General features: G+C 35.6%; 3 protein-coding genes, 1 long non-coding RNA gene and 1 other non-coding gene across 6 annotated transcripts; 3 read left to right on the top strand and 2 right to left on the bottom strand.

The window, feature by feature from the left end:
- Positions 1-3,046: 3,046 nt before the first annotated feature.
- LOC132283412 (transcription factor TCP5-like) lies at positions 3,047-5,443 on the top strand. Its single transcript, XM_059785355.1, has 2 exons — positions 3,047-3,295; positions 3,844-5,443. The coding sequence occupies exon 2, from the start codon at positions 3,987-3,989 to the stop codon at positions 5,079-5,081; it is 1,095 nt and encodes a 364-aa protein (XP_059641338.1). The 5' UTR covers positions 3,047-3,295; positions 3,844-3,986; the 3' UTR covers positions 5,082-5,443.
- Positions 5,444-9,095: 3,652 nt separating this feature from the next.
- Positions 9,096-9,167, bottom strand: TRNAT-CGU (transfer RNA threonine (anticodon CGU)). The gene has a single exon. It is a non-coding gene; the product is annotated as a tRNA-Thr (tRNA).
- Positions 9,168-9,476: 309 nt separating this feature from the next.
- On the top strand, positions 9,477-17,476 carry LOC132282297 (transcription initiation factor TFIID subunit 8-like). 2 transcript variants are annotated; one of them, XR_009471744.1, is made up of 2 exons: positions 9,477-11,191; positions 17,357-17,476. XR_009471744.1 is itself a non-coding variant. In XM_059783915.1 (1 exon), the coding sequence occupies exon 1, from the start codon at positions 9,919-9,921 to the stop codon at positions 10,939-10,941; it is 1,023 nt and encodes a 340-aa protein (XP_059639898.1). In that variant the 5' UTR covers positions 9,477-9,918; the 3' UTR covers positions 10,942-11,266. The 2 variants fall into 2 exon arrangements, 1 of the variants encoding a protein (XP_059639898.1); XM_059783915.1 differs by lacking the exon at positions 17,357-17,476 and having other exon boundaries at positions 9,477-11,266.
- On the bottom strand, positions 15,715-21,571 carry LOC132282295 (protein LONGIFOLIA 1-like). Its single transcript, XM_059783914.1, has 5 exons — positions 20,702-21,571; positions 19,710-19,762; positions 17,608-19,629; positions 17,382-17,532; positions 15,715-16,738 (listed from the first exon to the last, which is right to left on the bottom strand). The coding sequence occupies exons 1-5, from the start codon at positions 20,853-20,855 to the stop codon at positions 15,966-15,968; spliced, it is 3,153 nt and encodes a 1,050-aa protein (XP_059639897.1). The 5' UTR covers positions 20,856-21,571; the 3' UTR covers positions 15,715-15,965.
- Positions 19,515-25,982, top strand: LOC132282298 (uncharacterized). The gene is made up of 3 exons (XR_009471745.1): positions 19,515-19,641; positions 23,796-23,970; positions 24,048-25,982. It is a non-coding gene; the product is annotated as an uncharacterized LOC132282298 (long non-coding RNA).
- The last annotated feature ends 497 nt before the right edge of the window (positions 25,983-26,479 follow it).

The following is a 26,479-nucleotide window of genomic DNA, read 5'->3' as shown; positions in this document are numbered from 1 at the left end:
ATTTCAAATTGAAAATGTCAACTGAATAAACTCGGTGAGAACCTTTTAAAAATGAATTTTTAACAAAACTGGACAAATATTACATTTTTAAAAAATAAAAATAAATTAGCGATCAAAACTCAATTCTTAAAACTTTGAGCATTTGGTCAACATGAACATTACCCAATCCCGTCTGAGATTGTACTGTATTAATACTTTCCCATCTTCTAGAACATTGAGGTTCAAGTTTTCATGAGTGTATATATTATGAGTTCTTATAAGTAGTTTCTCATAGAAATATATATATATATATATATTTATTTATTTATTTTAAGAGAACTATAAAAGATAATTTTTTCAGAACATTGTAATTGAAGGAGTTTATAGATAATTTTTAAATTTTCTAATTTTTTGAAAAAAATAAAACTATTTTTACATAATCAAATCGAACCGAACTGATGAGATAATAGAATTGCTGGAGGACTTGTATGGTTCACCGTCTTAAAACGTGACTTTTTAATTTGTTTGCTCCATTCAACTCGATTTATCTGATGTATGAAAGTCTCACTCACGTTTGCAGCCTAGAATAATATTTTCTTGCGATTCCATGAGATAGATAGAGCTTTCGGTTTAGCTGAAGAAAGCAAACTACAACCACATGATAAAGTTAGGCGCATGCATATATAGAAAGAGTGCATGGGTCGGTGCAAGTGTGCGGCTGTAGTATTCAAAGAATGACGGCGACTAAACGTGGCCGGTCTGACCAAAGACTCATGTCAGCCTCTTTTGGTCCCCAATCTAACACCATTAATTACCCAATAATATTAATATTAAATAACAACATCAATAATTCAAATATTTACCAACTACTTGTTTTACAAATTAATGTCTGTCATACCATACCAATCAATCATTTTTCTAATAATATACTATTTTATTAAAGAAACTGTTAAGTGGTTAAAAAAAAAACTTCTAAACTTTTGTCTCTCTCGCACTTTTTTGTTTTTTTATTGGGAGGTTACAATCCCTAACACCCTTTGATTTGCAATAAAAAAATAAATTAGAATTCACAACCTGCAAAATAAAATAAATTATAACCAAAATTGGGTTACAACGCGATTTGGGCAAAAATAAAATTTTGATTATATACACACTTTCACATAAACCCTAGTCAGATGACTTGGGGTACAACCGCTTAATTGCTAGGGGTGAGTAAGCAGAGCGCACCTGGCTTAAATAGCAAAACGCTAACCAGCTATTATTATTAATAGTACCCTTTTATTTCTTGTACAATTTATATCTGTGGTCTATCAGAGCAGTGTCAGTGAACCCTGTGCGCCCTTTCTTGTTGAGATTCCCGCCACTGTTTGTTTGCAGAGAAAAGTTAGGTTTCTGGAACTCCCATAAGATGAAAAGAGAAGAAAAACAAAAAATTTCCCCATCAAAGTACTGCCATGCACCCTTCTCTCAGTTATGTATATTTTGTCTCCATTTACATTTTCTTGAATAAAGGAATATATGAGGATGGTAAAAACAATAATCAGAAAAGTAGATGAACTATAAATATACTATAGTCCTTTGCTTCCTTTAAACAACAAGTTGAAGTTTTTTTCCGGGGTTCTTGTTGAGTAACTTTCTAGAAATTTTACTCCAAGGATACTTATTAGTGTTCAGATACAAAAACTTTTCCCAAAACTAATTATTTAGTTTTGAAGTCAAAACCTACAATTCCCTTTTTAAATTCAAAGATAGACAAGGATGGTTAATTTCTTGTCTCAATCTTTCTGATGCTCAAAATGAGTGCTGGTTTTTAGGGCAATCTAGTGAGTCATTAATATATATATATATCAATAGTAATTTAATTCACTTTGTCATTGCCTTGTTAGCTAGATTGGTGCTAGATATTTGGAGCTGATGAGATCCACCTCTTCTCAATTGGAGAAGGCCTAATCATTAGAGAAGGTGAAAAAGCATATTTGAAATCCTTTTCAAAGTTGAGAAAGAAACTTCCACACGTCTATATATTTACACACACACACACACACATATATATATATATTTTTCTTTTCATATGTTTTTGATGCATGACTGAACATAGCATCTTGATTTTGTGGAGTATGATCAGCTGTTAGGTTCAACACTTCAACTTGCCCCATGCAAATCTCTCTGCAAAGAAAGTTGTGTGGTCCTCTCTCTCTCTTCAGTGGGTGTTTTAAAGAAGATATCCTGGTCCCTCACCCATGAGGTAGCCTTTCAATGTCCCAAGTACCTGTCACACACACATCAAGATGACAATGCTCTTAGAGCACACACCACAACTTTTCAAGCCCTTGAATGGACCTATATATCCCACTGGATGATAATTTCTCTATAGTTATCTACTAAATATATTTCTCCTCCAATTGAATATTAAATGCCCTTACTGTTTTTGTATTTGGTGATAATTTCTCTATAGCTTGTATAATTAACTAAATATGGATTCAATTTAACTTATATCATATCAAATTGTTCAATAATATTCATGCAGCTTACAAAAAATATCACAAATGAATTGATGAAAATTACTAATTAACCAAGGTTGTTAGCTAGTTCTATATGCCATGTTAAGTTGATATTACAGGAAAAAATTTGTGGTAACAGATGAATTGATGTAAACTTCAGCTGTTGAATCTGTATGAAAGGTTTTAATCACACAATTAAAACATTTCCCCTTAATTGATACTTCAGGCATGCAATTGCATGCCTACCCATGTGATTGAAATTCAGTCACAAAACCTTTTGTAATTGTCGATAAAGCATTAGGCGCAGCTTTTCAAAATGTGCAGAATGGTCCCCAGCTGAAATTATGTAGCTAGTTTGTTTTTGTTGAACATTATTATCTTACCAAAACATTTGCTTCCTACAAACTAACACATCATAAACATTGTGACTGGCAGAATAAGATTAGCACAACTAATTCATCATACAATGATAGTTCAACATGCGTGACAAGAAAATGATAAGATTTGGCCTAGCTAGCATATACATTTGACAGATGCCAAGATACGCCACGTGGACGCGTATTCACCATTGCTTTCTCTTTAATTTTTCCATGGAGCATGGTCGGTTGAATTCCGGCATCTTCTCTTTCTCAATCTGTAGAATTTCTTCAATAAATTTATTCTCAGTACTGGAAAGTGGATTTCCCCCTTGGAACCTAAATACAGCTTGAGAGAGTCGAATATATAGCGAATTCAGGAAGGCACAATCAACAGCAGTTGCCACTCTTTCCAACTAAATCAAGGACCAAAATTCGATACACCACAAGAAGTGTCATGTAAGTTTTCCTGATTATCCTAGCTAGCCCTAAAAATTTGCATAGGTTTATCTAGAGTTTTTTTCCGCCAATAATATGATACATCTTTTGCTATATGTAACTAGATCAAGCTAAGTTGATAGAATTGGTATTCATTTGTTAATCTGGACTATTTCATTGACTAGCATCAAAGAGTTGTATGATATTAGTTTTCTGTTCACTGCACTAGTTATCCAAAAGAAAATTGTTATACAGTTTAGAATCGTGGATACTACTTTGAGGTTATCAAGCGATTATCAATCTATCTAGAATACTATATATCCTATGATTTGTGTAATCGTAATTGTTGGATCTTCTTTCTATTTGTGTATGTGAAACTCATCATTTTGTGTCCAGTGTTGCAGAGAATTATAATTTTTTTTATTGGGGGGAAGGGTTGCTGACCAACCTTCTATATTTGTTTTGGACAATTATAAAGTTGACTATTTATGATTTGCAGTGGCAGAAATTTTTTGATTGTATGTTTTCTCTCCTTTTTATATTTTCCTTTCCCCTTCATCATGAAGCAGAAAGTCATAAGGAACTACCTGAAGAAGCTTTATGCACGCGCAGTAAGCCAATTTCAGGATTGAAAAGTTTTCGGAGTTAAGCTACTACCAAGGAAATTGAATTGGTTCACAGTTGGTTTTGCACCAATAATGAGAGGCATAAGATGATTACAAATTCAAGAGAATCAGGCTTTACAACAAAACAGGAAGGAAACACTAGTAATGAGAAGATCTCAAAGGTTTCATCTAGTTCAACACCATGGTCAAGGTTGAAGGATCCACGAATTGTGCGTGTGTCACGCGCTTTTGGTGGCAAAGACAGGCACAGCAAAGTTTGCACTGTGAGAGGATTGAGAGACAGGCGCGTAAGGCTTTCAGTACCCACTGCTATTCAATTGTATGATCTTCAAGATAGGCTTGGGCTTAATCAGCCTAGCAAGGTGATTGATTGGCTGCTGAACGCGGCTAAGCATGAAATCGATGAGCTCCCTCCTCTCCAAATGCCACCAGGAAACTTCAGCCAAATTCCTCAATCAATGCTAACCTCTCATGGTGCTGGTGCTTCACAATCCAACAAAGATGGACTTAAAATGAACAGCATCAACTGGGATGATCCACTGGGACTACCCAAGTCAAATTTTTGGAGTTCAGATGCTACTGTGAGGGACAAGTCTAAGGAGGTTGCAATAGAAACAGCAGATGATCAGAAAGAAGTTTGGAATAGAAGAAATGAGGAAGAAAAACAAGGTACTATTGAAGGTCATGCTTCATGTGTTTCATCTAATGACCTTTTCCCAAGACCTAACCATTCTTCATTGCCTGGCCTGCCTAATCATTCCATGCCATATAATTCGTTCTATCGTTGGGATCCATCGAATTTTTCCTTATCTAATATAGGAAGTCATGGATTTACAGTACCTCGAACCGAAGATCTTCAAAACCTTAATGTTTTGCCATTGGCATCAACATTGTCTCTTCCATCTGGATCTCAAGTTTTTGTGTGTCCACCTGGAACAACACAATCTTATTTCCCTTCACATGTTAGTACTTCAGCCGAGTTCGATCCAAAACAAATCAACCATTTCCAGATGTTAAGCTCAAGTTCACAAAATCCCATGTCAAGTTCTCTTACACCACCTCTTTACTCTATAAGCCAATCCGTGAGACCCTTCCAATTGAGCATGAATTCTAAGCTTTTCTCTTCTCAAAACAATAGCGAAAGTCAGTCAAACAAAGACATTGAATTTCCTACAAAATGATCTGAAAGCATTCTGTATCTTTCGAAGGCTTAGATCATAAGTTCTTATATATGATGAAAGGGGAAAATAATATTCCATTTCTGCCATATCTGGAGTGGAAGACCTTTGATTGTTATAATGATCAGAGTGTTCATGTTTCATTTCATAAGACTTCATCAAGAGGAATATTGGTGTCAAATTCAGAACTTTTGCTGTCTGATGAATAGCTGATACTGTAAGATTACAACATATATAGGTTGTTCTTATGTTCACAAGTATTTATTATGAATTTATAATAACTCAATGATAGTATTTGAACAGGAAGATGCTTAAAGCTATGATTTACTATTTGTTACATATATATATATATATTTCAGTGTGCATCTTGCATTCATTTGTCCCACGCTTTTGTTTGTCAATTATATATATATTTAAAAAACAAGAATGATCATTCGTTAATAAATCAACGAGCTCCCCAATGATGGGAACGAGTTCATTTCATGGGCAGCATCTAACTGGAACTACCAGCCTAAATTCAACACACACAAACACTATGTTCAAGTTATATCTTGTTGGGCGTGTTATACTGTGTTTGGAAGGAGTAGATCATGACTATGCAGGAAGTTTTCTGTTTACTGGAGAAAGTTAGTCAGTCCATCTGGGAGACTAACCTTTTGTTTCAACTCTTTTCCGCGAAGACTAGAGACTCGAGGTGGGTGAGATCCTTAGTCGCAACATGGCAGCTTAGTTCTGTTGGTTCTCTGTTGCAGATGAGTGTGAGTTCTTGGCGACAACCATCTTTCTGTGTCGTAGCTTTTGTAGCATCTGGTCTCGATCTGTGGCTTTTGGTTTGTGTAGTACTCGTCTTGACTCCATATTGCCTGCCTTATACATTCTTATTCTTTAATAAATTGCCTGCCTTGTACACAACATTATTAGAACTGTTAAACTGGACCACCCAACTATGTGGAATGGTACTGCTTAGTTTGGTATTTTTGAGTAAGTTCTGTACTTGTTAAGTTGCCCTAATGCTATGGATTTTATTCATTCTGAATTCTAGCTCCACAGTAAACCCTAGTTTTTGGTGAATCCTGCTTAATTTCTCAACATACATATATAGCAAATTATGATTTTCATTTGATTAATATGTGAATAGGTATATATATACAAAATCATAGAATCGAACTGAACTAAACCAATCCGATCGTTTACGATTCAATTTGGGTTTCAATAGTTCTAATAGTTTCGATTCTGCAATAAGATTTCTATAATTGTCGGGATAAGTTTAGTTCTAGTTCATCTTAAAACTGGATCTAACCAAATCGTGCACCCGTAGACCATTAATGTGAGTAAGATGTTTTTATCTACATATATGTTTGTTTCTTTTTTCTTTTTTTTATTTATTTTATGAGTTGTAAATTATAGAAATGCGGCTCCGTTTATTTGGATGTAAATTTTTTTTAAAAAAATACATTTTTATTTGTTTGGTGTTTAGTTATAAAAAGTTTTTACATGGACTCGACCTTAACCTTTGTCAAACATTGAGAAATAAAAAATATATATATATAAAATAAAAAATAAATATATTTTAGCTGAAAAAAAAATAATAAAAAATAATAATAATTTGAGGAAGATAATTATGTGGAAACAAATGTAGCCGTAATGTTAGTATAATGTACTCCATATTCTTGCAACCTCTTGAAATAATCCAAAGCTCTCTCTCTCTGAGTCAGCAGTAGTACTGTTGTTCAAAACCTTGGAAAGAAACCCATTGTGGATAGAATAGTCAACATTCATTAATTTGCCTTTCAGAAACTATACACACAATTAGGATATATAGAAGGAATCACATATAGAAAAGAGGTGGAAGATGCAGAGAAGAAAATGAAGGATGAAGAGAGAAATTGCTTTATTGAGTAAGACAGATGAAGAATTGTAGCAGTGTCGACTTTTCACAAGATCCAACAACGTACCTAACATATATTGGAAGGAACAGCAGCAGGCTAGCTAGCTAGTTTAGAGTAAACCTTCCAAAGTGGCATCAAATGAAAAGTTTATTATTGTGGTCCTCATCAACTACTGATCAAAAAAGGAGAAGAAGAAATACTATATATATATATATATATATATATATATAATTAGGGTTTTGGAGGCAGCTAGCTATGACCCTTTTTCTTTGTGTAAGAAAAGGGACCACGGAGGCTCTATATATATGAGGTCCCCCATTCGTTGTTCGGTTTTCTATACCATAATCAGTTGGCCTAATTACCAAGTTACTTCTACATTTGGCTCTTTGATTCTTTTCCTTGCAATCCTAGGGTTTGAATTAAGTTTCTTGAGGTACACACTCAAATATTTTTTTATTGACTAGGAAACCCATCGGTGCTTAGGCTTCTTGACAAGGAGACTGTGATTGCAACTTATGAGATTGAAACGTACAACAAATTCAGTATTTGGGAATGACAAATCCCCGTTTGCTGAGGTGGTGTTTGAGAGTTGAATATAAAACATTAATGTCCAATGTAATCCAGAAAAAAAAAAAAAAAAAAAAAAAAAAAAAAAAAAAAAAAAAAAGAAAAAAGAAAAAACCAACAACAACAATTGAGTAGAAGAGTGAGAAAGTGATGGAGGGAAAGCATTAATTTTCTGATATAAATTTTATGTTTAACTACCAGGGGAAAAAATAAGGAAATAATGTCCAAACTATATATAAAGTTCATCAGATTATTCTGTCATTTTTCTTTCTTTATTTCATGTAGTGAAGATCATTCTCTAATTAATGATTCTAATATATTCATGTTTTATTCTCTTGGTAAAGAATATAAAGACAACAATATAAATGTACGGATAACAACCAGAGAATATTGTTATAATGATACGGAGAAAACCATTATATATGTTGGCATGCTTCAGTCTCACTTTGCCTCTCTTTTTGTGGGTAAAATTGATATGGAAAAAGAAATTAGTTCGAATTAAGTACAAATCGGAGTATAATATTATTACAAAATTAGCATCATGCAATACTGGTTGTGTATAATGTATATTCCCTTTTTCCTTTAATTAATCTAAACTTACAGGAAAAAGAAAATCCATTCAGTATTATATAAATGACATTCAAACTAATTTGTAGAACGGATTCATCATAATTCATGAAATGACATAATCACATGTAAAATTCAAGATTTAACCCAATCACGTATTGTTTCAAATTTTACAGTTGTTATGAGGATGCTTTATTATAAATAAAAATGAAATTTAAATTAAAAAAAAAAAAAAAAAAACCACCAGAACTGGGAAAACCAAGGTGAAATGGTGGTTGGACTAAGCCTTAACTTGGGGTTTTGTTTCATCATTACGCTAGATCTGGGAAGTAATTAATTAAAGAAAGGCCTCTTCTTGGCCTGGATTAAAGAATTTAGGAATGTTTTTTGTTAATTGAGTCTAGTCTTACATGAAAACCCTTTATAAATAAATAAATAAATAATCGAACACTTCCCATAAATAAATTTAAAAAAAAAAAACCGAATGTGCTTGAGCTTTCAGAGTCAATCACAACTCATTTTTGACTAAAAAATAAAATAAAATTCACAACTCATTTAATAATCTCAGGTGAATATATGTACATACATTACAGACCTTGATAAATTAGGCGACACCAATATACATTCGGAGAAGAAAACTTAATACAAGCATAAGCCATGCAAGTAGGGAGGTGAATTAGTGTCGTAAAAAATGAAATCAACAAAGCATCCACAGGAATTATTACCAACCCACATATGCCAATAAAAATATATATGTCATGGAGCGTGTAAGTACTGATCCCTATAAATAGAGTTAACTGTTTTTGTGTGAGACGTGACGTTTGTTGGTCTTAGCGGGCTGGCGGGATTCTTTTTGTCCATGATTTTGTAAAAGGTTGCCACCCAATGTGGCCCACAGAGTAAAGCCCCGGCCCACACTCAACCCGAAATTTGTAGACGGCCCTGGCCCACATCATACGAAATGATGTAAGCTAAAAAAAAAACAAAGAGAGAGAGCTCCCGGCGAGGATCGAACTCGCGACCTTTCGCTTACGAAGCGAACGCACTACCACTATGCTACGGAAGCCGTTGCATTTGCAAATTTCCAGAATAAAATAATTGAAGCAAATCAAACCAAGTTCTCTCTCTACAGTCAATGTGATTATTTTTGTTTTGTCAAGAATTTAATAACAACTAGTTATGGTGATTAGTGTAAAACAACGTGCAAAGATGTTGTAGGAAGAACCCAAACATTGGGAACCTATAATTTAGGGAATTTAATTATGATCACTGTTGAGGTCAAATTGTCGTTAATTGTCTACGGACATAATTTATTTATAAAAATAAAAAAAAAATTATTTTGTTTGTTGTGTGATTAGCATTTTGATTTTTCCAACAATCATCTTCCCTAAGCTTGGCACTTGGCACTTGGCACTTGGCACTCTATAATTAACAGACGTGAACCCATCTTGAACTCAGCTTCCCTCTCTCTCTCTCTCTCTTTCTGTCTCTGGCTTATCCTCCTCCCGATCCAGGGGTTTTACTAGGGCTTAACGTTAATTCACCAATCCTATCGAACCCTTATCTTTCACTAGCACAGCTAATGCTATCCAATTTCTGATTAGGGTTTCCTTTTCCACATAATCCATTCAATCTTGAATCAAAATTCGGCTGAACTCCAGATTCAATCGCAGAAACCCTATAAATAAATCAGTCTAGGTTTTGCTGGATTCTTTCTGTACTGAAGTGTTGTTAATTCTAACGATGATCAGTCGCTGAAAGATGCGAATGGTCTTTTTGGGGATTTTGCTTATTTGAAGTGACATGAAGTGTCGAGTATGAGCGATGGAGGTGCGGAGAGTGGAAGAGACTACCAACACAACACTATCAAGAAGAATTCAGGAGGAACTGACGATTTTGCCCAATCGATTGCAAAAATTGCTGTAGCGCAGGTTTGCGGGAGTGTAGGGTTTCAGAGTTTTCAGCACTCAGCTCTCAACACGCTCGCTGACGTCGCCGTCCGATATATTTCCCACTTAGGGAAGACTGCAATTCTCTATGCGAATTTGGCCGGTAGGAATGAGTGTAACGTGTTCGACATAATTCAGGGATTGGAAGATTTGGGATCGCAACAGGGATTTTTGGGTGCTTCAGATATTAATAGCTGCCTTGCAGTTTCTGGCATTGTTCAGGAGATTATTCGGTATGTTGGTGAAGCTGAGGAAATCCCATTTGCGCATTCGATTCCACGTTTTCCGATTGTTAAAGACTCGAAGCCAATGTCAAGCTATATGCAAATCGGAGAAACGCCACCGGCCGAGCACGTACCGGCATGGTTACCTGCCTTTCCTGATCGCATGACTTACGTAAACTCGCCCTTGCAGCATGAGAGAGAAGCAGATACTCAGTCGGATAAGATTGCGGAGGCTAAAGAGCAGAAGGTAGAACGGCCGTTGATGAATTTGCAGCAGGAGTTGGCTTCTAATGGGTCTGAGGTGCCAACAGCAGTTGACCCAGGAGATGCTGCTAAGGCAAAACGAGCTGCGGATTGCAACCCGTTTCTTGCAGCACCAATGCAATTTGGGGAGAAGGTAGTGTCTTCAGTTCTTCTTCCGCCTAAGCTTTTGGATGAAGCTGTCATGCAAAATCGTGCAGTTATTGAAAATCATGTTTCAGTATTGGATACGTTTGCCCCCGCTTTTGAAGCGGTGAAGGACAGGTTATGTGATCCTGAAGAGGGTGGGAAGCAGGTTCTTTTGAAGAAGAGGCCAACTGTGCAATTTAAGTTTGGGACTGGTAAGAAGTCCTTCATTACAGCAATGAGCCTCCAAAATGAAGGTAATGAGAAAACTGCCTCTTGATTTGGGAATGAAAATTTGAAAGATGACAAGAAAAGGAGGGCCGGGCAAATTATAAAGGAATCCATGGAAATCTCGCAGGAACTGACTCAATTGTAAATTAGGTCTGTTTGATTAGAATTTGTATACTTATTAAGGAACCAGCATCAGATGCTGCTTCCACTGTAGTCAAAGTCGGGGAGCATAGATTTGTCTATATACAGGCATTAGAGACTGCTAGAGGAAAATGTCCCCATTTTTACACGTTTCCAAGGTATGTGCTTGTGAGTTGCCATAATAGACTTTTGTCATTAATGATTTTTTCAAATTGCAATTCTTGTTTTTATAATTTAGTAGTGGATAGATACTTTAATATGCCTTTTAGCAGTTGTGACCATTATTTCTACTTATAAAATGAATCTACGTAAAATTTGGCGACAATGAGCCATCTAAGGTGGCCTTTGAGCGTTGAAGCAGCACTGGAAGGATTTTCTGGTTCATTATGTTAATAGGGTAAGTTCCTCTAAAATTGGTGTTGCCATGTGCAAGGTAGCAAGAGTAACAGTTTACTATTTCCTCTGAAATTGGAGGATATGGACTTTTGATAAAATATAATGGTGGGGAAGGGGTTCTAATTGACTTGAATTTGGGATCTAATGCCCTGTTGACTTCTGTTTCGGTTGAACAATGTCAGACAAAATTTACATATAGCAACATACTGTATGAGTCTCTAAAAATGTTTTTATTCCTAAATTTTCTTATTGGATTATGATATCAATGAATATTTTGCAATCTTATATGGGTGCAGTCTTAATTTGTGTTCACGTACCAATTTCAAGAGGTGCTTTTCTCAAGGCCTGCGAAAGAGTGAAAAACTGGTGTAAAGTGTTGTCTGCCTTTTAGGGGCGTCATATTGCAAATTTGCAATATCCATAATTAAGTGCAATCACTATACACTAGGTGGTTGCAGCTAAATTTAATTAGACTTTGTATCTTCATTGATGTTACTCAGATTCATTCTTGGATCTTATTCTGAATTTTAGAAGGTTTATATGAATTGATGTTCTGTGGTTCAGTTGATTTCCCTGTGGTGCACCATCTTGTCTCATATGCACACTCTTAGAGTTTCAGATTGCGATGGGGGTTAAAGATCTCCAGTTTTAGCTTCAATTAACTTTGTACATTACATAATTTATTTGTGGAAAGTTGCTGTCTTTACCTTGGTTGCACTCAGGTGTGTTCCTTGGCTGTATTGGGTGGAGGTGTCATTGATTCTCGAGTCAGTAGCTGTATTAGAAGTTAGAACTTAGGGTTGATTTTCATATATATATATATATGTAGATGGCAGGTTGAAAAATTTTCATTGAAACAAGAGAAATGGAAGTTGTTCCTTTTTTTTTTTTTTTTTGGCGGGGGGGGGGGGGGGGGTTTAGTCCCAAGACCATTAGCTCTATCATAAGGGCGTTGATCTATCTTTTGGTGCGACAGTTACTCCCACTCTTAATTGTGGTTTTGGTGAAATGCATGATTTGATGATCATAAATTATAATCTAATCTGTCTCTCTTATCGGAGGAGGAGGAGGGTTGGTAGTTGAAAATTCTGATGAGTACTTGGGTTGCCCAGAGGATGATTTTATATTTTCCTTGTTTATTTGTGGGTCATCTGATATGTTCCATTATTTTTCCTTTTCTACTTATCGCTAAAGTTATTATCTCTGATCAGAAACGGTTATTTATTTATTTTTTAAAATTTTAAAATTTTTATCAATTCAAGGAAGATCCAATATAATGTTGAACCATTGTTTTCTGGATAACTTCACTAATAGGTGTTTGGCGCTGTTTTCCTAGTTTGAGTTAGAACGTGACTTGAGTCAACTATGGAAATAGTATGGTTTTACAGGTTACTACACTGACAAACACTAATTTCACTTTGTATTTTCCCTCATATATTTGTTTGCTTTAATTAATTTTGCTGCTTAATTAATTTTAGTTGTTTGTTCTAGCCTTTGAGTGCTCGAGAACTATTTGTATGATTCATAACACGCGTGTTCGCTGGCAACTAAGTACAAAAAAGTCTACCAAAATTAATATAGAAATTACTTTAAAAATTACTAATATAGTAAGAAGTGATAACTAATAATTTTAAAATATTAAATTTAGTAGGAGATAAATTTAATTAGAAGACAAAAATGCTTGACTTGAAGCATATACTTGATGTGGCAATGAACTTTAATCTGAGAAAAAAAAAATCTATCACGTATATTAATTGAAATTTGTCCAAAAAAATTATGGTTTGCAAATTTCTTTTCGATGTTTTAGTTTGTAGATTGATGCTATTAAGAGAGAGCTCTCTATTTAACTACTGGATTTGAGGAAAAATGACAATCAGTTACAGCTAAGAGGGAGACTAAAGTTAACGGATAAAATAACATGTGGTTTGACTAAGGCAATGATCTTTATTGAAGATTTAATGGAGAAATCAGTGGAGAAAAATCCTCCTTATTTCCTATTTTCTATCTCTTTCCATTCTCATAATTTCTTCTCCTATATAAAGGAGCTTCCACCATTGTATTGTATATGAATTGAGAGAGTATTATAAAAGTGATGTAGCCCTTTGGGCTCTTTGTGCCGTGGATGTAGGCCCTAGTGGCTGAACCGTGTAATATCTGTGTGTTGTTCTACTTGTTTTATTTATCTCTTTGCTTCCGTTTTATGCTTTACAACATAGTATCAGAGCATAATTTCTCTTCCTAAATTCGGACCCTTATTTTGGGGTATTCCCTTAGCATTTGAAATGCTGCTAAGGGTTTCTCGGTGTTATTTGTGACTTATTTGGGCTGCCGGTTTGTTCGGCAATAATGTTCTTCGCCTTTGCCGTGTCTCCGGCAGTTTTTATTGACTTATTTGGACTGCTGGTGTGTTCGGTAGCATTATCCTCGCCTTTGTCGTGTCTCCAATAGTTTTTTGTTCACTTGTTTGGGTTGTCGGTGTGTTCGGTAGCATTGTTCTTCATCTTCTCTCTTCATCATTCACACTTGTTGCTCATCATCTCAATGGCAAGTTGGGCATTCATGCTCCAACTTAATGCCCAACTTGAGGGGGAGTATTGAAAATTTAATGGAGAAATCGGTAGAGGAAAATCTTTCACTAATTGATGTTGTTTCTTATTATTGAAGAAAAATCCTCCTTGTTTCCTATTTTCTATCTCTTTCCATTCCCATAATTTCTTCTCCTATATAAAGGAGCTTCCACCATTGTATTGTATATGAATTGAGAGAGTATTATAAAAGTGATGTAGCCCTTTTGGCTCTTTGTGCCGTGGATGTAGGCCCTAGTGGCTGAACCACGTAATATCTATGTGTTGTTCTACTTGTTTTATTTATCTCTTCGCTTTCGTTTTATGCTTTACAACAATCTTAGATAGTGGAATGAAAAAATAGATTCATGTAGCTGACCCCAAATAGTTGGCTTTGATTGTTGTTGTTGTAGTTACAACTAAAATAGCTATTATAGGTGTCATCTTCTTTTTTATCCTCCTCCCACCTTTAATTTGTTTGTAAGAGTATTTAAAAGTGATACTTCTTTACTTAATTGGAACATCTAAATATACCTTTACATTTTTGTACAAAGATCAATTGGTGCACTTTTTCATTTTCCCCCATTTTTTGCTTTCAACGAGTTTCCGGAATATAATCTTCTATTGATTTACTCACTAGGCCATGCTCAACAATCTCTAATGGCCATTCAAAGCAATCTTCTTTGAAGTAGCTTCCAAATACCCCCCTTTGTGAAAACTAATGACTGGAATCAGGAATTTTTCAGCTCTGGATTAATGCAAGTCTGGGGTTAAAAAGAGTCTTATAAGGAATAATATTTAGAATCCATAATGAAAATCAAAAGCAAAGCAAAGATTGATTTTAAGGAAAGAAGAATTGCTACTATTTTGAATTGTTCAGATAATTCTAGAAATTTTACCTATGGCTCAGGAGTTTACTTTTATGATAATAACAGCCTTAAATAATATGGTTATGTGGTCTGTATATGGAATTTTTTGATGGGAATTCTGGTATTTAGTCATGACTATTTGACAATGTCGCCAACTGCTGTCAGCTTGAAACCCGATCACATTATATACTTCTTGCAGTCTTGCAGATCTGTTTGGACAGCCTCCGTATTCTTTTCTAGATTCTACATTCTAAATTATCCAACCTCTTGCAGGTGTGGTAGTTGGAAGTTGATTATTCAAGCATAGATTAACTGGGAAAGTCTTGCTTGATTGATGTACCAAATAATATTCCATGTTGATTTAATTAGTTGGTATTCTTAAGATGCGGTCGTTTCTTGCTATAGTTGTGAATTCATTGATGAGTTGTTTCTTGCTATAGTTGTGAATTCATTGATGAGTGGACTGCTATGTGCTCCTTTGATGCTAGCCACCGCATAGAATAAATCAGAGTTGTTTTTCTGGATTGGGGATGGGGGAATGGTTCAAATGAGATTAAATATTTATCACTTGAGTGTAGATCCTGTGAAATGGCCGACATATTCTTATAGGTGCTTGCCATCAGGAAACATGGAGGATAAAGATGTAGGGGCAGTAGAAAATACCGCGTGAAATATGTGGTATGTGAACTGGGAAGGCAAAATTGGAATTAACTTAATTGTATAAACTACTTTATGTGGGTGCGTGTTGAGAAAATATATACCTTTTGAGGGTTTCAGCCTTTGAGGAATATTAGCATTCTAGATGTATTATGATTTTGTTAACGTACTAATGTATTGCCATATTGTTAAAAATAAACAAAAGCAAAAGGTTTCTTATATGTACATTGATTGTAATGAAGATATATGTTACATACTCGAGGAGAGATTTTCCCTACAACTAGGAAAGAGATGCTGTTCTTATCCATGATTATTGATCTTTTACGTCCAAAAAAAAAAAAAAAATGAAATGAGAGAATTGGGTGGGTGTGTGTGAGTGTTGGGGGGGGGGGGGGGGGAGAGAGAATACTAAGATGCTAACTGGAAAACAGATGCCTGTAATGCCTTCATGGCTGGCCTTGAAGACCGGCTACCTCACAACTCACTACCTCGTTAATCAAGTCTTTAAATATCAAGCGTTCTATGTCTAGCACTGCCTGAGGAACCTCACTACTGTAGTCAGTCCAATTTTCTATTTTATCCTCACTTGAGAAGCTTATCAAGCATTCATCATCTGAGCTGCAGTTTCTGTTGGCTTGGAGACGGTCTATCTCTGAACACAATTCTTCCAGAAGCTTCTGTCCATTGGAGCGTCTTCCTTTTAATCTATTTGGAGAGATCCATACCTCAGAAGAAGCTGGAGAAGCTAATTTATGGACAAGAATCTCATTGACGGTATCAAATACAAGTTTTCTTTGGATTCTCTCTTTGGATTTTGACTGGGTAACCTTTTTATGGCTGTGTTCATTGTTTTGGAGCTCGGTGCTTCCCTTGGTTTGTTCCAAGACAAGGAACAAATTGGGGTTGATCAAATGGCCTGATGGGTGGAGCTGAATGGTTGTTAGACTAGAGCCTAGATTTTTTAGAAAACCTGATGCTAACAGCATCTCAGTGATGTATCTGTGGTCTGAATTCGTGTTTTCACTAATAGATGCAATGCAACCTGTGGTAGCTTCATCATGATTAAAGTTCAGTCGTTTAAGCTTATGCACCAAGTGCTTGACGTCCTCTAATTTTTTATGGTTGACCTCAGTGCTGAGATTGGGTCTTGTGCTGTTCAGTAAGTGATCTTGATCCACTGGATTCCATTCTGCTCCATTGGAATTGAGATTCTCATCATCTGTAGAGTAAAGAGAAAATGAGGTTCAAGAAATATAGTGAAGTTCCATTAATCATTCCATACATCAGGTCGTAAAGATAAAATTAAGAGTAACTCTCTCACTATTTTACCATTTCTGAACTACCACTGTTCTGCATATTTTGGAAGTTGAACTAATGTCTTACTATTTCTTGCTTAGTAAGGTTTTGTGTTGGACTACCAACACAATCGGGTCAAGAAGCCATGACCAAGGAAGCTTACATCTAATGTATCAAATATAAAAAAAAAAAATTAACACTTTGTAAATGGCCATGCTGAAGTTGAAACTGTTGCTCTTTCCATGGAAGAATGCATTTGTTGGATTTGTAAAAAGAATATGACATGAGTTTAAGCTATGTCTTTGTACAATTTATGTTTTCCTTATTCATCTTTACTTTATAGCAAGCGGTATATTGATAAAGCCATGTCTTTGTACAATTTATGTTTTCCTTATTCATCTTTACTTTTTACCAAGCAGTGTACTGATATTTATCTGTTTGTTAAATATAGCAACTGTTGCACCCTCCTGCACTAGAAATAAGACAATTTCAAGTTTGAACATACTGGCAGTGTACTGATATTTTCAAGTTTGCATGGCAGATGCTTAACAAAACAAGAACCTTACCTTTGAAAGCATTTGATATCTTCTTCACAGGAGATGGCAAGTCTTCTATGTAGAATGTAGCATCAAGAACGGAAACAGGACTTGGTTGGTCCAAGTTAGCTGTTGTAAGTTCAGCCACTGACTTGTCTTCGCTTAACCTTGCCGCTAGATTCTGATCAGGAAATATGAAACCTGTTAGCCAGTAAATTAGAATGATAATACGAAAACCAAATGTAGGAACACTTACTTGATTTCTCTGGTCTTTCTGCTGGTATATGCCACTGACTTGGTTGCAACAACTGGAGCTTTCTGTGTCAATCTGTGAGGCCAAGCTAATGTTGCTTTCTGATTGCAAAGAAACCGCATCACTTTCGCAACTCAAGTTTTGCATTTCATAACTGATCTCACTAAATTTTTCACTGCCTTGCCTTAGACTGGGAGATTTTGGTTTGAGTCTTCTACTCTCTGAGCCCGATTCTGTTGGTTGCTTTCTGTTTTGCTGCCTGGCCCTGTTCCGAACGGATGACGAGGTGGTGGGACGAGATTGCTTCTCCACTACATGCTTCTTTTGTTGCAGTCTTGGGCTTATCGCATCTGAACTCCTTCCAGAGATGGTAGGATTTTCTATCATCATATGCTGAGTAGCCTTTGAAATTGGCATTGATCTCAAAGTTCTGGCACTTGTGCTTTTCTTCATGGAATGAAGAGGCTGACCAGAAGGGTCTGTAAGATGATTGCTTCTCGGAGTTAGATCTTTAGCTGTTTGCTTGTCATTCAGACCCTTTCTGCTATTTGCAGAGTCACCAGTCCGGAGTTTCCGGAGACATGATATTCCATCATTTGGGATTGTAGAGCAACCAGAGTTTCTGGGCCTTTCGATAAGTTTGGCTGGTTTTATGATCACAATTGGGGATTCAGATCTTCTTGGAGAACTCGGCCCCCTGATGGTGGGAGAAATTGGAAAGTTACTATTCTGGCTCCGCTGGGTTGTTATTTTAGAACTCTGATCGAGGCTGCAGTGTCCTGGGCTGTAATTGCTTTTCGGAGACTCAACATTCGAGACATGCTCTTCTCTTTTGCTCTCTGACCTCTTTCTTGTCTTTTCCATTGCTTCAATAATCTGTTTAAGAGCTCTGAGATCCTTGCCAGATTTCTTGAACTCAAGTTCAGTCAATCTTTTCTCAATTTCACCATAAACTGTAGGAGACGGATTGTGAGCCTTTGTTTGAGCTTCCCGATAGATGAAAGCTGGTTTTTGAGAGAATTGACTCCCTTCTGGCTTCCTCCGTGGAACTGGTTCAAGTGGAGATCTTGAATTTGAGTTTGGTTTAATGATCGAGTTCACATGTCTCAATCGAGGTGAGATAGGGTCCCTTTGGGAAATCCTTGGGGACCCAGAAACCTGACTCTGCTTGCTGTCATCAGCTATTCTTGACAATCTTGAAATTCCATTGGAATCTTCATATGTGCAGGATTTAATCTCCTTGATCTGACCCTCATTAGTTGGCATGGAATCTGGAAATGCTTCCAATCCCATCAACTTTGCCACTATGATAGATGATCGTTTATTACTTCCTGGCTCTTGCTGTGGGTGCAGGATTTTGTTGCAGTTCCGATTTGCCCGCTCTAGATCCCCTAATAGAAAATTTGCTCTTGATTCAGAGGAGCAACTCCTTGTGGAACCTGCTCTACTATCCAATGAAAGCCTTGGGAGCTCTTTGATCTTTATATTGGATTTCAATATATCTCGTGATTCCCTTTCATCATAAGAGAACCGCGTAGCATCCTTCACTGTCAAGGACAGAGGACCATCCTTCTCTTTACTGGAATTCCTTGGTGCTTCCCGAATCTTAGCAAGAACTTGAAATGATTCATCTAGACCGAAAACTTTATCCTTATCAGATTTGGAAAGCTGTGATGGCCTTGGAGAATCTATGTGCTTCTTGACATGGCCAATTCTTTCCTCTTTGCTTATTGTTTTAACTGATAACCCATGGGGTTCTCTGTAGATTGAGTCCTTCACAACGTCACGGAGATTGGGGGACTGCCGGGCTGACTGCAAAGACGAATTTTGCTGTTTCATTGGTAAGGTCTGAGATAGGGTTTTGGGGGATATGCTGTGGCCGAAGGAGAACGTATCTGGCTGAGCTGTTCTATTGCGATCAATTGATGAGAACGTAGATGAGCAAGAAGAGGATGAAAAAGAAGTGGTGGATGAGTCGACAGAGACTCTTTGTTTCTCTTTCACGGCGTCCTTCAGATCTTTCTCCTGCAATTTCAAGTAATGCATACTTAAAAGAATCTACTGGTCATATAATATTGACTGTTTCTGCTGTTTTAAAATCTTACTGTAGCTTTCTGTGTTGTCCTGTTGGGCTCCAATCCATGATTGGCACTTTGACCTACAGAAAATCTTGAAATTTTAGATGCTGAAACTGGCAATGCTAATAGATTTACATATACAGAAATTCTTGAACTAATAGTGCTACATCTACAGAAAAAGAAAGGTTAGATGCTGAAACTAGCAGTGCTAATTGTTTTAGGTTAGATGCTGAAACTAGCAGTGCTAATTGTTTTACATACTCAAGGTTATAATTAGGAAAAAGAAATATATATTCAAGCTTGCTAAAAATAAATAAATGAAAGCTAAGTAAAAAATTATTATAACAAAGCATAGCAAATCAAAAATAAGGACAAAGCATTGTTAATACAGAGGCAAGAACTGATTCTCACACTAAACTTTTAGGGTACATCATTGGAAGATACTGGTGAATTGGTGATGTTATAGTGGAGAATGACTCAACTTTTTTAATGCAAAATTCATCCAAATATGAAGAAATTGTCGGAAGAAATTTACAACCATAAAAATTACTTTAATATCATTTTTAAGCATTTATCAATCTATAGCTAGTTCTTAGTCTTAGAGTCAAAGCATCCGTTTCTACTTTCTATCTTTTTTCATCATTCTATTTGATCAGGAGCCTGCTAGGCTGAATATAGGTTATTTGAATATTAAGAATAAGAACTGTTGATGGACAAATAATAAATCATTTATTAATTTATATGCCTTTAGACTGGGAAAATGAAAGAAAAAGAAGCCCATGACAGAATCATTGACAAGATGTTAATTAACGATTTTTGAAAGAATAAAAGATATTGATGAGGTTAGTACAATTAGAACGTGTGCATGCTTGGATCCATTAAAGTTAATCATATACCAATAATAGACAAATTCATGAAATATAACTTTCTTATAAATCAAGTTGAAGATGCACATATTGAAGCAACTAAGGTAGCATAAAGCCTTAAAATTGAAGCCTAACCATGATAGATGAAAATACCTGGTGGTAGTCTCTTGTGGTTGTGGCCACTGACCCGCCGCCTGGCAAGAAAATGGTGGCGGTCGAAGATTTGAAAAATTCCATTCATACACCCAATATGCTTCTGCATATCTGGGTTTTCTTCTGTTAAAGAATATATAAACTTCGCAGACATCTCCACCTCTTTCCTTCAAATTCCAGAAACCGAAAAACTCACTATCAGCTGTTTTCCTTCCCTTGATTGTCTTTCAGTGATTTTCAGACTCAATCTTCAAGAATTTATGGAAAATTTAGAGGAATCCCAAGAAGAGAGATTCAGTGCATGCATTAACTTGTAACAAAGTGGGCATGAGCTATACCAATTATAGTTTTTCTTAGCATGTGCTTTACATGAAAAAATTGCACGCTTAGACTTCAAGTGACTTTTTCTATGTGCAACTGAAATAAATTTTTTCTTGAGTCATGCTTTTGGGGTTCTATAAAGAACTAAAAGAATAACATAAGAGAATGAAAGAATGGACTTGAAGGGAGACAGACAAGTCACAGAACCCAATCATTTCTGTGGCGACTGAGTATTGAAGTTCTTTTTCTAGATTTTGCAGAACAAGACAGATAATATCTATTGTGAAACCCAAAAGGATTAGCAAAGAAATTGAAGGGACCCAATACCAAACAATTACCACTATCGCGCACCTTCTGTGCTTCAAGATATATCAATGCAGATTGTAGGGAAGATCTGCAGACCCAAGAAGAGATGTTTTTTTGGGTTTCCTCGCAGAACAAAAGAAAACAAGTTATGCTTTGTCTTTTGGCTCTCTCTAGGGAAGGCTGCTGGGGGGTAGAATTTAGAGGGGATGTGTTGTAAATTTATAGAGGTAGTGAGTTATTAATTTGAGGACACAGCGCTGGCAATTTTTGAGAGAGAGAGAGAGGTGTTTGTGGAATGTGTGGGTTCAGATCTGCAATGGTCATTTTCTTCCACTTCCATGTTGACAAAATAATGTGATTGGCTCTGGAGTCTGGACCTCTTTCTTTACGTGGGGCCATGGGTATGTGGAGCCTTATAGGGAAAGAAAGATACAGGAAAGCAGATTTATGAACTGGCATAGTCTTATGAAGCTCCTTTGCAAGCAATCCAAATCAAATTTATCATAATGCGCTTCAATGGGTTCTCATCTTATGACCTGGTAATAGAGAAAACACTGTACATAACGTGCATCTGACATTTCGGCTCAACTTAATTTAACTTGATAAGAGTTTCTTTTCATCAGGTTAGTTACATGATTTTTCTTTTCCCCACTCTAATCATAGTATTAAATTATCAATCAAACCACATGCTATCTTAATACATATTATATATATTTATTTAACTATCTCCACATACCAATGTTTCAATTGTGTATTCCTTTTATTTTTAAGGGTTGGTTGTGATTTTTTTTTTTTTGCAACTTGCCCCTTTAAATTAATGATATAGCATTTCACCCCCCATATACTATACCGATATAAAATAGTTGTTAAAGCACTCGTGTGCACATCACAAGATGTTAATTTTTTTCTTAATTCTCATTTTACCGTTATAAATACCTATAAAATCTCTCAGCCCTCTTAGTCTCTTCCCTCTCCCACAACGTCCTTCATTGGAGATGAAAAAGGTCTCAATTGATTGAATCTCTGTCTCGACTATGAAGTTCTAATTCCAATTTTAGTGTTCATATGATTTATTTATACCCATATGGCCTTATAACAAAACAAGTCGCATAGTGTGGACGCCGTCTGATAGGAATATAAATTAACGTTATAACTTTCTTTTATAATTTATGAAGGGGTAACATGGTAATTTTACTATGCGCTTAACGGCAACCAAACAGAAGTTACACAATTGGTCTTCTTTGCAAGTTTTTAATAGTTCAAGGAGACAAAGTCTTTCAGGAAGAGAAGTTGCAAAGTTGTACAGGACAAGGGAATTTCTCCCTATTTTAATGTTTTTATACTTTTCATTTGCTTAACAGTATAAATGTTATCATAGGTCCATCTTATCATTCGTCAAATGAATTGCAATGAATATTATTTGGTTTCTAAAATGTCAATGTTGCCAGTTTTAGTAACTTTTCATGCATATTACTTATTTGACATCCTCCAATTTAACCCTTTTGTCCAGTTTAGGTTAGGTGATACAAGTTGCTGATATTTACTTTCCTACTGTGAGGTTTTCAATGCTTGCTATTATTGAGGTTGCAGAAATCATAAATTTCTAGTTCAAGGAATCCTTGGTAATTGTCTTCACCATGCAGAATGGTATCATTGTGGAGGATTTGATTTGTAGCAAAACAATGATGGGATTTTTTTCTGACATGTATTTTATTTAACCAAAAAAAAAAGGAGAGAAGAGAAGAAGAAGAAGAAGAAGAAGAAGAAGGAGAGAGAGAGAAGTAGATTCTCACTCTAGCCATATTGACTATTTTCATGTTATATGATGAATATGTTTGATGATAAATAATATTACGTATATGCATTGAAGTTCTATTATGAGATTGTAAATGTTTTTATCCTTAAATCCATCTTTCTAAATGCTTTTTAAGGTATGCTATTTTCATCCTAAAAACCATACCTTCTCAATTCAAGGAAAAATATGCAATGATACGAATGCATTTATCTTTTGACAGTAGGATCTTTTACCAGTGCACAGGGCATACTGACCATTGTACCTAACTTTGTACACTTGGACAAATTGTGGTCTAATAATATATAGACCATGTTTACCACAATTTAATGTGATGACATCATGTTGAAGCTGGCATTTGAAATTACTGTACCCCTTAGGGTTTCCCAAACCCCCCTTGAGCGTGGTAGTATGTATCATTTTAAATATATGGTTTAGAGGTCATTGATTGGTGGGTGCAATGATAAATGATAAAAGTTTGAATGGACAAATGTAATGGAGTTGAGTCTCCGAATAGTTTATTATATGTAAAATAATGTTGAACTTTAGATTTTTTTTTTTTCCGATCTTTTCCTCTCAGCATCTGTATGGAATGTGACTTACCTTCATCCACTAAGCATATTCTTTTTTGTTTAGTCTCTGTATATTATTCTCACAGTTGAATGAGAATAGCAGGATTAAGGGAAAGCCAAATAGAAATTAGAAGAATCACAGATCTTATATGATGAAGGAAAGGAACAAACATGTGCACCCTCCTAAAATTGGGAAGTTAATGCTTGTTTTGGTGCCAAATTGTGCCCAAGAATTTGCTTGAGACGCCGCCTAAACGGGTAACAGCCCAACAACACAGGTTAATGTTCACATCCCACATGACATGGTTATGGTTGTGATGTAATTTATTTGGATTCATGCACAAAGTCATTACAGGTCATTGCAGGTGGGACTACTCAAAACACCTATGTTCAATATGACTAGTGCTCACAGCTGTGGCAGTTTTTTATTGTCCAGAAGTTGGTGTGAAGTGTGAAAAAGAAAGAAATGTATGAACTCACAGGTAGCATTCCAATTCCATACCCTTTACTAATTTTGCCTTGTCTTTTAAGTATTACTTTGAGGATTTTTCTTGTGTTTCCTGGGAAATTGATCCCACTAAGGAACTCTTATTTTATTAAGTAGTCAAAAGTTTATTATTTTCAGGTTAACACATGTTATTAACTTATTGTACACTCTCAATTGGGGAATAGAATGGAGTTCAAATTAGAAAGCGGGTTGCGCGCTGTTTTATCATGATACAGGGAAGAGGAATATACAAGGCAATTTACTGAATTGAAACATAGAAGTTTCTAGTATGGCTGCTGTATTTGAAGGGGCTTTAGGTTGTAATTATTGGAAAATGATATATATTTAAAAAAAAAAAGAAAAAAAAAAAAAAACAGCTGTTATGGTTGCTGTTTCAAAGACATATGGCTCCCCACCACATCATGCGTTGTTGAAAATTGCTTTCCTCCCACAGGTCATGATTTCATGCTTTGTCGGTTATATTTTGCTTCTCATAATCCATGATATATAAAACAATAATTTTGAGGATCCTTTGGACATGATATATTTGCATAATTTAGAACTTAATGTGTCTTCTTGTTAATCAGCAGTAGATACAATACCCACATGATTAACAAGTTGTTGCTGATGATATGTAATAATATGAAATAATGAGCTTCACTTATTCCCCGCATCCACTTCCCTAGTCTATGTGTGACCGTGTGTCAAAATCTAGAAATATGATATTATGACATGAAATATAATTTAACACGAGTGTCTCAACCAGAGAATGTGTATAGTATTCTCATGCATATATGTTGATTGCAATCTAGTGATGTGAACTTATAGCTAATACCTGCCAATATTGAATCCAAATGAAAAGAACAAACTTAGTGCACGAGGCTGTCTTGTCTCATACGGGTGAAATTATTTACAGAGTAATGCTATACAGGCTGGTTCTACTTTTATACTATCTTCTTATTTATGACCAAGGTATTGTAGTACAATTATTTCTTCAAATAACTGTAGCATTCAATGCATTAAGAGAATAATGCCTACGATGGCATATTGGAAATGAAAAGATATATATATATATATTCCTTGCATGCATGGGAAGGTATCTGTGTACGTATATTGTACATTTTGCATACATTTTATGTATGCGAGTGTATATATTGGGTAAGTTATATATGTGGCTAATTTAACTAATATCCCATAATACATTAAAAATTTGTGGGGTTGATTGTGATGGTTGAGATTGTGATTATACAGGGGGGGTGCATGGGCACGTGATAAAGTAAAGAGATTGCATGAGGGATGACTTAGTTGTTGCACTAGGCAAGGACCAACCTTAGCTATAACCTATAATCCTATACTATGTATCAACCCACCACCCACCCAATCCCCATTATTCACACATCATTGTCCCCACTTTCCTCCCACCAAATTACCATGTGCATTAACACACAGTATAATAATTGGTACTTGTGCAAGTCAATTCTAAACGGTATTATCCCAAATTGTTTACTTAATCATATGAAGAATAGTATTAATATTATCCATAAACTATTCACATTCGCAAGTTCCAAAAAGGATTCAACATTGTGTGGCCATCAAACAAAGACTAGATTGGGGGGATGGACCTTTCAATTCTAGTAGACTAGTAGATCTAAAGTTTGAGAGAAATTTTTACATGGTGTTGATAAATCACATGTAAAAAAAATATGTCAATTTTATTTACGTGTTAGGTTATAATTAATTATAATTATGTAGTATCGAGAGATGTAATAATTTCTCTTAAATTTTGGTTGCTGGAAAACCGATTTTTGAAGATAAATATCTTTTTAATGAAGCACAATAATTGAGGAAGGCATAGCTCTTTAGATTGTTATTGCTAATTCAAGGCAGAACATGTTGAGGAAGGCTTGAAACCCACATAACTCCACTTGGTGGATAATTGCCTTCAATTACCATTAGTGCCGCAATCTAAGAAGCATTAATTCTCTTACACATATTCATAGTTTAGAAAGTAATTAACTCAATTAAAAATTTAAATTCCAAAAAGATGAAATTAATTAATGAAGATTGAAGAGCAATTCATACAATCAAGTTGACAGGTCATTGGGATCTAAAAAGTCTTTTAATGCACATGACATGTTATTAATGACCAAGTACTAATTGGGTAGTTTATAAAAAAAAGTCCAAATATCAATCAATCTAGTTATGATTACGTGTGACGATTTGGCACGCATTTTCCTTAGATTTTTATCTTCTTCAAGTACCAACTAGGATCCCCACCAGCCACATTAGTAGGTAGGAAA

This window comes from Cornus florida, unplaced genomic scaffold (assembly GCF_030987335.1).
Source record: "Cornus florida cultivar Cherokee Brave unplaced genomic scaffold, ASM3098733v1 CherokeeBrave_3.0.0_Hap2_Chr11, whole genome shotgun sequence".
Taxonomy (NCBI): domain Eukaryota; kingdom Viridiplantae; phylum Streptophyta; class Magnoliopsida; order Cornales; family Cornaceae; genus Cornus; species Cornus florida.
This window is presented reverse-complemented; position numbering and strand designations above follow the sequence as displayed.